Below are 11,109 nucleotides of genomic sequence, written 5' to 3'. Positions count from 1 at the left end.
ACCATCGCCCCCGGGGTTTGGGGAGCGGGGGGAGTTGGAGTCCCGGGCCAGCCGCCCACAGGGTGCAGGGACACGGGCTGAGAGCCGGGGACAGCGGTGGCCCCGGCTCGGCAAAGCAGCCACTAGATGGTAGCGTAAGTCCACGCCAACGCTGCTGACACAGCACTTGGCTGGGAGAGGGGGACAGGGTGCCCGGGTGACCCGGGTGGCCCTGGGGACCCGCCTCCGCCACCCACCTCCCCAGGTAAAAAGAGACAGCGGCAGGGCTGAGCACCCGCGGAGTTGTGACACGGGTGGCGTGGGCACGGCTCCCCCGCCCCAATGCCCCCTGCCACCCGTGCCCGCCGGTGGGTCTCTGAACAGGCAGCAAGGGGAGGACCCCGCTCCCAAACCATCACATCCACCTCCCCATCTCCCCCCCCCCCCCCCAAACCCAAACCACCCTGTGCAGCAGAGCTGGGGACAACCGCGGGGCACAAGCCTGACTTGAGGGGGGACAAACCCAGGCCTGGGGACAAATGGGGTAACCCACAAGGCACCCAGGTCAGCGGGGGGGTGCTGGGCACCCATGGGAGCCTGGCGGGGCCGGAACGTGGGTGGCCCTCGCCGGGGACCCCGCTGCGAAGTGCCTTGCTTTGCTCCTCAACCCCTCTCCCAGCCCTGCCGAGGGCTCCATGCCAGACTGATATATATATTTTATGATAACTATAGAGATGCACTTCAAACCTGACAAAGGACTTTGACAGTTTTAAGCATCTCTTTGATTAATACATGACCTTTTAATGCTTCGGATTAAATTAATAAATCTTTTACATTCTAACCCATTCTGCTTGCAATGTAATGTTTTTTGCACGACCTCCCTCTCTCCCTGCCCGTGCAAGAGAGCTGACCCGTCCCTCCGTCCCGCTCCCCCAGTGCACACGCAGGTACAGCACTACACAGCCTTGCAATATTCATAGGGTGCAAAGCCCTGCAAGGCGAGAAGGGAGGGATCCTCCCCGTTTTTTTGAACCGTCCCTAAAAATAGCAAGAAAATTCAAAGCTGACATTCAGGGTGAGGGGACGAGGAAGCCTGCAAAGTTGCTCACTCAGCCACCAGCAATTGCAGCGATCCTGTCTGCGTGTGCAGATTCCTCTGCTGACCGGGCTGGAGCCCAGGCCTCCTCTCTGCACCGCTTCCAGGAGATATGCAGACCGGTCCCCATCTTTATCCGGGGGGTCCAGACTCCAGCCGGTCCCCAATCCATCCCTGCTGATCCCACTGGGGTGCACGGAGCCCCGGCGACGGATCTGCCGGCTTTTCGGGTGCAATAGGTCCCCGCTGGAAGACAACTCTCAGCTTGACCCCAGCTCACCAGTTCATCCCAGTCCGACGGCAAAGCTGGGGTGCCCAGCGCGTATCCTGAGCGCAGATTGGCTCCTCGCTGCCTGTTGATCCAGAAACATGCAGCAAACCCCAACCTGCACCACGCAGGCGAGGCAGAGGGCTGCTGTAAAGCCAGGTGCTGTGTCTCTCCCTGCACCCATGTGTTATTTCATCGATGACTCACGTGTTATTAGCAGCCAAGCAATATTCCCAATTCCCTGGAGTTAACCCTTCACTCGTCACTCACAAAAACACAATGTCATAACAAACATCACTGGTATTATCTACTTTAATTATATTGTATCTACCCGGCTCCGGGAACATTAACATCGGCGGAGACTTGGAGGGAAGGTGCTGGGGAGATGCTCGGCGGAGCCATGGGGAGGAGGGAGGTCACGGGGTGCTCAGGGAGCTGGGGGTCATCTCCCTGCTCTGCCACCGCTGTCCCAAGGGGCCTTGGTCACCGCCTGCCCTCCTGGCATCCCCTCTGGGACCTGGCCGAGAAGGGGACACAGCGCCGTACCCCAAAGAACGTGGAGGAGCAGGGTGTTACCAACCAGCGAGGAAGTTTCCAGGCCCCAGACAGAGCTTTTGCTTCAAAAAAAATTAATTAAAAGTGGAGGAAAAAAAAAAAAAAAAGGGGGGAGGGTATTTGGGTGGCTCCGTGTGGGTGCCGAGGTGGAGAGGGGCTGCAGGGGCTGTCCCGTCGTGGGTGGGTGGGTGTCCCCCCCCCTCCAACCCTGCATCCTTGGGGGGGGGGGGGTGAGCAGTGCGGGTGCAACCCGGGAGAGGGCAGCAATGTCCCACGCATCCCACTGGGACCTCGGGGTGGGGGGGGGCACCCCGGGGGGGGGGGGATACCCCCCTTTCCCCTAAGTCCCCCCTCCCTCCCCAAGAAGCGCGCAAGAGACGCGCCCGTTTGCGCCCCTCCCTGCGCGCTTCGCAGCAGCGGGGAGGAGAAAGAGGGGCGGAGGGGAGGGGGGGGGAAAGGAAAAGAAGGAGGGGAAAAAAAAAAAAAAAAAAAGGGGGGGGGTGGGAAAAGGAAGGACTACAAGGCCCGGCATGCCCCGGTGGTGCTGCACGGCTCCCCGGGGTGCCGGATGCTGGCCGTGCCGCTGACAGCGGAGCGAAGCGAAGCCGCGGTCCCCGCCGAGCCCCGGGGAGAGGAGAGAGGGGCAGGGCGCGCCTCGCCGCCGGCTCCGCTCCCCCCCTTTTTTTTTTTATCCCAGCCCCCACAAAGCCGGGAGCGGCAGAAGGCAAGAGCGAGGGAGGAGGAGGAGGTGGTAGGAGGAGGAGGAGGAGGAGGAGGAGGAGGGAGGAGGAGGAGGAGGAGGAGGAAGGGGGGAGGCAGCGGCAAGCCAGGGCTCTGCTGCGCTGTGTCTTTCTTTGCTTTCCGCAGGCGGCGAGCGGCGGAGGCGCAGAGGGGAGGTCGGTTCCCCTCCGCCTCCCGCTCCGCTGCCTTTTGTGTGTGTGAGAGGCGAAGGGGGGGGGGGGGGGGAGAGAGAGAGAGAAGAGGAAAAAAAAAAAAAAAAAAAGAGGAGAAAAAAAAGAGAGGGAGGAAAAATTAAAAAAAAAAAAAAAAAAAAAGCTAAGAGGTAGAGGGGAGAGAAAAGCCCGGAAAAAAAAAAAAATAATAATAAAATAGAGGGGTGGAGGGGGGGGAGAGGGAAGGAGGAAAGCGGAGAGGAAAGAGCAGGCAGGGGACGGAGGAGGGGGCGGGCTGGCAGGAGCGGAGTTGCCTGGGGAGAATGTGAGCAGGAGGCGCTGGAAATGCTCTCGTTGAAGGTGGCGAGCGGTGCCGAGGGCTCCGGGACTCCCGCGGCCGGTCAGGAGGCAGCCCCCCCGGACGGCAGGAGCCTCCCCAAGCGGGCGGGCTCCGAGGGGCTCGGAGCGCAGCAGCCGGTGGGTGAGTACCGGGGACCCCCCGCCTTTGTGTGGGGCTGGGGAGACTGGGAAAGGGGGGGTGGGAAACGGGGAAAGAAGGGGGGGGGGGAGGGAGAGAGGGAGAAGGAGGGGGGGGGGAGGACACACGGGACACCCCCTTCGGGGAGAGCGGGGCGGAGGAGGGGATGGGGGGGGGGGGTGAGAGGAAAGGAGGCGGCGTGTCCCCCGTCGTGTCGTCGTCGTGTCGTGTCCCCCCCCCCCTCCCCCCCGCCGTCCCCTTCGCTGAAGTTGCGCGGCGAGTTGGTGCCAAATTGCAGGAGTTTAATGGCACTTGGGGCGGGGAGGGGCGTGCGGGGGGGGGGGTGGGGGGGGGGAGGCCGAGGCGAGCCCCCGGCGGGGAGGGCGAGGGGGGACGGGGGGGGGCTGCGATCTCCACGAGTTCGGCCGCCTCCCCCTGGCCGGCCCCCCCCCCCCCACCCCCACCCCCCCCCGGTTACTCCGTCGCCTCCACCCCCCCGCCCCCCCCCCCCCGGCTGCGAGCGCTGAGTGACAGCTGTCAGAGCCGGCTCCGTCCGCTAGAAGGCAGGCCGCCGCCGGAGCCGAGCGTGTCAACAACGTTTGGGGTTAACCGGGCTTCCCGGGGGACTTGGGGGGGGGGGGACACACAGAGCATCTGTACCCCCCCCCCCCCTTCCCCTGGCAGCCTGGCCCCGGGGAACGGCGGGCTGACCCGCGGGGAGCAGCCCCGGGGCTGGGAGGTACGGGGGGGGGGGGGGTGGGTGTAGGTGGGGAGTGTTTTGGGGGGGTGGGGGTGTCACCCCAGCCCCGCCGGCGAAGTTGCGTGGTCCGTGGCGCGGGTCTCGGCGAGCGGTTGTCACTTCGGTGCCTGTCATCCCCCCTCTGATTTGTTTTTATCGATCAGCTGTTTTAAATCCCCCCCCCCCCCTCCCTCTGTCTACCCCCCCCTCGCCACCGACGCGGCCCCTCGGTGTTTGCACGGCGATGGAGGAGCGGTGGTTTTGGTGGGAGCTGGAGTCACCCCCACCCACCCACCCACCCACCCCTCACCGGGGGTCACGCTAATACCGGACCCTCTACCAACCCCGGGCGATGGGTTTGGTGTCCCCAAAACCAGAGGCAGGTGGAGACACCTGGGTCCCCGCTTGTTTACGTGCCCGGGGAAGGACGTGGCCCCAGCTGGGACCAGGTGGCCTCGTGCATCCAGCCCCTCGGCCCCGTGGCTGCCAGAACAGCCACCGAAAGCCACGGGCTGAGCTCATTGTGTGCCGCCGCGAGCCCCCCGGCGCTCCGTGGAGTCGCTCCAGATTTATCCTGGCGTGACAGAGAGCAGAAGCGAACCCCCCGGGGCGACGGGCACCAATCCTGCCCGCTCGCTTTCTACCCAGGAGACGGCAGGCGCTGGGGGTGTGGGGTCCGAAGCGGTGCCCCCCATCCTCCCCTCCTCAAGGCCTTCCCCCCCCCCCTCTTCTCTGCCTTCCTCGCCCCCCCAGGTGTCCCCTTACACTGGCTTCTCCTGCTGGGCTGAGGAATTTGCAGAGGAGGGTGGTGGTGGTGGTGGTGGTGGTGGGGAGGGGGGGAAGAGGAGGGCGGGGGGGTTGGGGGGGGGGGGGGCTGGAGAAGGGATGGCGCGGCGCCAAATTCCGCTCTGCCATGTCTCTGTAACCTGAATAGGCCAACTCCATCCCCGGTGCGAGTCCCCCGGGGCTCCGCCGCGCTCCGATGCAGTCAGGCGGGAGGTGGCTTTCACCCGGCTGCTGGCCTCCCCCCAAACCCCCCCCCCCCCCATTACACACACACACAACCCCCCCGTCAACCACAGTCCGGTTCCCTCCCTGCGCCGTCCGGCGAGCGGACGCCGGTCGGAGCCACCGCGTACCCGCCGGAGCCACCGCGCGCCCGCCGGGAACCGATCCGTCAGGAGGTGGTGATGGCTGGGGTTTTGGGGTGGGGGGGGTGGTGGGGGAATTAGTGGGCGAGAGGCGAAGGGTTGGCACCGTGACGGGGACGGAGTAGCCAAGGACATGCCGGGAGCAGGGCGGCCAGCGGAGGAGAAGCGATGGAAGCCCGTGGAAGGTTACGGGAAGCCTGGGGGGGGGCCGGCGCTGCCCTGGCCTCCTTAGAGGAGGCAGCAGAGACCCGGGGCAGGCTATTTCTGCTGAGATCCCGAGGAAAGCTCTGGGAGAATTGTGGGCTTCTATAAATAGTGTGTGTCAGCCGAGTGGAAACAGGGCCTTGAAATGCTCCTGCTATTCTCCCGAGTGCTTGGAACCAGCTCTTGGTAAACAGGGCAGCGGTGGGGAGGGCTGTTTCCTTCTTCCGGGCTCGTTAACGGGAGCGTGGTGAGGGGGGAGCGGGAGGGACGGGCTGGGGGGGGGGGATTTTTGCCTGGTGATAAGGCAGGGCTCCCCCCCCCAAGGGCCAGCCGGCTGGATGCTGGGCTGTGGCCGGACTGCCCGGATGCGGGATGGCCCCTGAATGCGTCGCGGATGTCCCGTGCCCCCCCCCCCACCCCCCTTGCCCCTCCGCCGTCCCCTCCCCAGCCTCGCCACCCGCCAAACTTCGGGGCCGGGATGTGCCGCGCGGTCCGGTTGTGGTCCTCGGGGAGCCGGCGATGCCGGCGGCGGTTCTGGGGGCGCGAGGGCTCAGCTGGCCGGGAGATGCTCGGCAGGCCCCCTCCTCTCGCCGGCGTGGGGGTCCGCGGCGTCGCAGCCTGGTTCCCCTGCTCCCCGCCGCTTGTCCGTCCGTCTGTCCGGGCTGGAGTTGTTCCTGCTCTGCCTTGGGGGCACGTGTTGAGCGATGGCTCGGCCCGCTGCGTGTGCTGGAGGGCAGGTATTTGGTCCCGTGGGACTTTCCCTAGGCACGTCTGGATGCCCAGGGTGCTGGGACCCCCCCTCCCCCGGGGGCTTTTGCATGTGGAGGGGACGTGGTGACATGTGCCCAGGGTGTCTGCTTGGCTCCGGGGTGCATCCCGACGGTCTCACCGCCGCGGGTGAGCGTTTCGGCTTCGCACGAGGAACCGGCATCGCGCGCGGCGGCGCCTCCCCTCGCACCCGCGCCCCGATATTTACCCCGTGCCGCAAACGGTGGCTCGAAAGCTGCGTTGTTGTTATTTTTCTTTCAAAATAACACAGAGGGGAAACAAACGGGGTGCCGCTAAGGTGCCCGCTGTGAGTTTTTAAGGCGATGTATGGCGGGCTGCGTCGGTGAGAGGGATCCGGCGCGCTCGCGGTGGGATTTGGCGTTGCAAAGTGAAGCAGCCTGGAGTTCATCGGGGTGTCGTGGGCCTGGGGAGCTCGCCCTGGCCCCGTGGGCTGGCTGACCCGGGTGAAGGCTGGGGCTCTCGGTGCCGGCGCAGCGGAGCGTGCCGCTCTGCGTGGGTGGGAAGGGGCGAGCGCCAGTCCAGTTTTTTTTCAGTTGGGTTTTTTTTTTTTTTTCCTCTCCATCTTTTTTTTCTTTTTTTTTTTTTTTTCCCTTTCTTTCCTTTTTTTTTTTTTTTTTTTTTCTTTTTTCCCTCCCTCTCTGTGGGTTGAACGTTGGGGCGACAGACAGGGAAAGTCTGAGCAATGGTCTCCGCGCTGGTGCTGTCTTCAATCACCGCGTCCCAGAATCCCTCGCTCTGGGCCTTCTAGGCACAAGGGCTTACAGCGAAAATCGGCAGCTGCAGCTGCGAGTGAAAGCACAAGAGCCCGGCTGGGTCTTTGGCATCGGCAGGAGAGCAAAAAGCTGGGGGAGGCGAGGAGGGAAAGAGGGGGGGGGGAAAATGTGCCCTGTGGTTTTTTTCCAGGCTTGCCACCGAGGGTTGTGTTTCAGAGCATCGGTTCCCGGGCGCGGGAAGAGGCGGGGAGGGAGGGGTGGGGGGTGGGAGGGGGGTGCAGAGCGATGCCTCCGGGGAGCTCATTAAAATCCGTCGGCTCCCCCTTTTCGCCGGCCGAGGGAGGCTGGATACGAAGGAGAAGGAGGGAGGGACGTGCTGGGAAGGAACATGCCTGCAAACCGGCTGCCCGGTGGGGACAGTTCCTGGCCCAGGCAGGAACGCTGCCCCGGGGGCTCACCTGTCGGAGCACGTAGGACGCCTGCGTGCCAGCGGGGCCGTGACAAGGGCGGTTGCTCGCCGCCACGTCGGGGACTCTCTTTGCGGCGGGGCGAAGCTCCCCCCGGGGACGCCGAGCTGGGCCGGGAGGTGTGATGAGCTGCCGTGGGGCTGGGGCGAGGGGGGGGGGGCTGCGGCGGGTGGGCTGCGGAGGGGGTGCTTGGCTGGGGGTGCGAGGGGGTCAGCGGGGCGCGGGCAGGAGGGGGCGTCAGCGGGAGGCGTCGGCACGTGAGCGGGCAGGGTTTGGTGTGCCAGGGCTGGGGTTGGCGTGTGGAGCTGGGGGGGTGAAGGGGGGGACTGGGCAGGTGCTGGCGGGGGACACGTCACGGCGGCGAAAACGCCTCCTGCTCCTCCTCGGTGAAGGGGACGGGGACGGACGGCGGCGGGGACCCCCCACCCCCCACCCCGCGTCGAAGCCCACCCCGCGCAGGCGTGCACGCGGGCGAGCGCTGATGCAGCCTGCCCTGGCGCGATGCGGGGAGACGCGGGAGCGGCGAAATGTGTTATTGATCCTCTCGGAGGGAGAGCAAAGCAGTTCTGGCATCTGCCAGCTCCAACCTCTGCCCTTCCCGCCACTAAACGAGCTCCAGGCGGAGGGAGCAGCATCCCATCCCATCCCATCCCATCCCATCCCATCCCTGTGCCGCCACCCCCGGGGCCCCGAGCCCCACGCACGCTTTTTGCCTCCTGCTGACTTCAGCGCATCGGCTTGGGCTCGGCGCCTGTACATTCCTCGCAAAACCTGGGCCTAAAATATCTGGAGGAGGACGGAGCGCCTTGGGCGAGGGAGATGAGCTCTTCAGCTGCGGGAAAGAAGGAGGCTGCTCCGCTGGAGGCAACGGGGCTGCTCCGCTCCCTGCCAGCTGCCGGCCCCGCTGGCCCCCCGGGAATTCACCGGGAATAAATCTCGCCCGGCGAACTCGGTAGCTGGGTTTGGGATGGATGCGCCCGAGCAGAAGCAGGGGTAGGAGGGGAGCGTGGCACCCCGCGCATCGCCAGCCGAGCGGCATGGGAGCAGGGTGGCAGGGGGGACGGGGTGACGTGGGAGCAGGGTGGCAGGGAGCGGGTGACACGGGAGCGGGGTGGCAGGGAGCAAGCTGGGGCTGGGTGGCTGAGGAGGGACAATAAATGCCGAGAGGGAGGTGCTAGGCGGGAGCTGTGTGAGAACCAGTTTGCGAGGTCCAGATTGGCAGCAGATCCTGAACCAGGAGGAGCTGAGCATCCATACGGCCCCTGCCGAGATCAGACGAGACGACAGCGACTCGGTTTGGGGGAAGAAATTGGAGGCGGGGGAAGCTTTTTTGCTGAAATGAAATTTGAACCCCAAAGTGGGAGGGAAGTGGAGGTGGGGGGCACGGCTCTCTCCACATGGTTATTACTGCTGTTTTCCACCCAGCTGAAAGGAGAATGTAGCTTAATATGGACCCGCGGGGAGGAGAAGCGATCGGGAACGGGGATTTGTCAGGAGGGAGCTGGGAAACAGCGAGAGAGACGTAGAGGTGAGAGTGGCCAGCGCATTGCCCAGGGAGGTGTTTGCAGCCCGGCAGGAGAGGACGGAGCCGGGCTGGAACAAGGCGCTATTGTTCTTGGCGAGCGGGGGGCCAGCCCACGGCCCCCCCAGACCCGCAGAGCTGGCGCGGATGCGGGGAAGGTTTTTTGGGACCGTTTTTTCCCAGCGGATTGCCGGCTGGGGAATGGGAAACGCTCCTGGGTTTGGGGTGCGCCAAAGGAACCGGCCGAAACGCCGGGGGAGGCGAAGGGGCGGCGTGCCGGGGCCTGGCGGGCACGGATGGGGGGGTGATGGCAGGCGAGGTGGGGAGAGGACAGGGATGAGCTGAGGGGGGGGTCGGATCGGCAAGCGAGAGGGTGGCGGTGGCGGAGCGGGGCTTCGGGGGACGGGGGACGGGGCTGCGCGAGCGGCGACGGGGCAAAGCCCGGTGTCCCTCGGCTGGCAGGCGCGGCGGCTCCTCCTTGACGCGTGCGTGGGGCTAGGGCGGGCGAACCGGAGGGGCTTCTTGCCTTGGTGGCCTGGGGACCCCCGTCACCCCGCGATCTGGGTCCTGCTGCGATTTCCCCCCTTGGCTTTTGGCATCTCTCCGGCAGCCCCCAGCCCGCCGCTGCTATCCCGCGCGTCCCCTCGGTCCCTCGCCCCGACGCCTGCCATCGCCGCCCTCGGCACGCTGCCGCCGGCGTCTCGCTTTCTGCCCCCGGCATCGGGCACCGAGGCGTTGGCAAGAGCAGCAGCCCCGTCCCGCTGCCGGCATCAACCGCCACGTTGCCGCAGCTGCCGACTGTCCCCCAGGCCACGTCGGTGCTTGGGGACACCCCAGGGTGCCGGCGAGCGGGAATGTGGGGGACCAGTGAGGCGTGTAGGGGCTGGGGGAAAAGAAGAGGAGGAGGAGGAGGAGGAGGAGGGAGAGATGTGTAGCCCAGTGGGGTCTGGGGGCTGCGGCCGGGGAGGGGGCGGTGAGGCAGGGGCCAGCCTTCGCATGGCTCAGGGCGAAGCTGAGCTTGTCCCAGCCCTCCCGGGCTCCCTGCGCTGTGGCCGGGGGCCAGCCTTGGCTGCCTTCAACCCAGCTGGAAAAGAGAGAACGCCCCCCCCACCAGTGCAGCCCTGGCATTTGCTCCCCATCCCCCCCCACCCCAGTTCCCACCTCTCTGATGCTTCAAACACAGCGATGCCCTAAAGGCAGCAGAAGCACCTTAGCAAGTGCACACTAAATATTTGAACGCGCATGGGTGGGTTTGGGTTTGCTGCTGTTCTTGCCCTTCCCCAGCTCCTTCCCCGGCGTCTGCCTCTTTGGAGCCCCCAAATTTGGGGGGTACCCGTGGGAGCTTCTCCTCTGCTCCGGGACTGGGGTGTAATATTTGCTCGGCGGCTCTCGCTTCGAATTATTTTATTACGGCCGTTCCAACCCAGCCAGCGCGGTGCTCGGCATTGCCGTGCCACCCCGGGTGCGTGTCATCGTGTGTCCCCCCCCGCCCTCCCAGCCCACCCACTGCCAGCCCTGACCACACGTGGTGGTACCACGGCATCCCCGCACCACCCGCCTCCCCATCCTTCATCCCCGTGCCCTCCCCTCCTCTTCCTCCCAGCCTCAGCACCCTGCAGCCGGGCCGGGCGCCCATCGGGGCGGGGGGAACAGCGTTCCCCTCCCCTCCCCGGCATTCCTCGGGAGTGAAACACAAGAGCTGGCAGGGCACTCCTGCTTTCTCTGGCCTCTGCTCCTCCGGTGCCTGAACAAAGCCCTCCTGCCTCTCCCGGGAACCCGGGGTTTGAAACAGGAGAGGCGGCTGGTGCTGCGTGGCAAGGCGAAATGTCCTCCTCCAGCCTATTTTGGGTTTCTAGGGTGGGTGGGGGACAGAGGCGGGCACGGTCCCCACGGTCCCCACGGGGGGCAACTCCGGCCGGGGTACCCCGGCCGGAGTTGCCCCCCGTGGGGACCGCGGGGACCGTGCCCGCCCTGTGGCATCCTCCCCAACCTGGGCTTTGCGTCCCCGCCATCTCGCTGCCATTGTATTGCTATGGAAACCGAGCCCTGGAGAGGACCGGTTCAACCCCAGTTTGGCCCCAGTTTGGTCCCAGCTCTCACGCGCAATCCATCCGTGGCAATACAGGTCGGTGTATCCGGGCCAGCTTCGCCCCTTCATCCCGCGATGATGCATCCCAGAGGGAGCGTGCGCTCCGGCCCCCGGCCGCCTTCCCAAAGTCCGACACCCCCCTCCTTGCAGAACAAAGCCCCCCCTC

At 65.8% G+C, this 11,109-nt stretch overlaps 1 protein-coding gene across 6 annotated transcripts in view; it reads left to right on the top strand.

Moving 5' to 3' along the window:
- The first annotated feature begins 2,469 nt into the window (after positions 1–2,469).
- Positions 2,470–11,109, top strand: part of AHDC1 (AT-hook DNA binding motif containing 1) — a 51,768-nt gene continuing 43,128 nt past the window's right edge. The window contains exons 1-2 of one of the 6 annotated variants that reach the window (XM_049820474.1): positions 2,470–2,622; positions 3,152–3,272. Coding sequence is in view for 1 of the 6 variants with exons in the window: in XM_049820470.1 (XP_049676427.1) it covers positions 3,137–3,272 (136 nt within the window). In the remaining 5 variants the exon portion in view is untranslated. Of the gene's footprint in view, positions 2,650–2,736; positions 2,795–2,985; positions 3,273–5,090; positions 5,193–8,741; positions 8,861–11,109 lie in introns of those variants that run through there. The other 5 variants (XM_049820473.1, XM_049820476.1, XM_049820470.1 and 2 more) reach the window with 5 other exon arrangements.

The sequence above is a fragment of the Accipiter gentilis genome, chromosome 17 (assembly GCF_929443795.1).
Source record: "Accipiter gentilis chromosome 17, bAccGen1.1, whole genome shotgun sequence".
Classification (NCBI taxonomy): Eukaryota; Metazoa; Chordata; class Aves; order Accipitriformes; family Accipitridae; genus Astur; species Astur gentilis.
The sequence above is the reverse complement of the archived record's forward strand: the minus strand, read 5'-3'. Positions and strand labels throughout refer to the sequence as shown.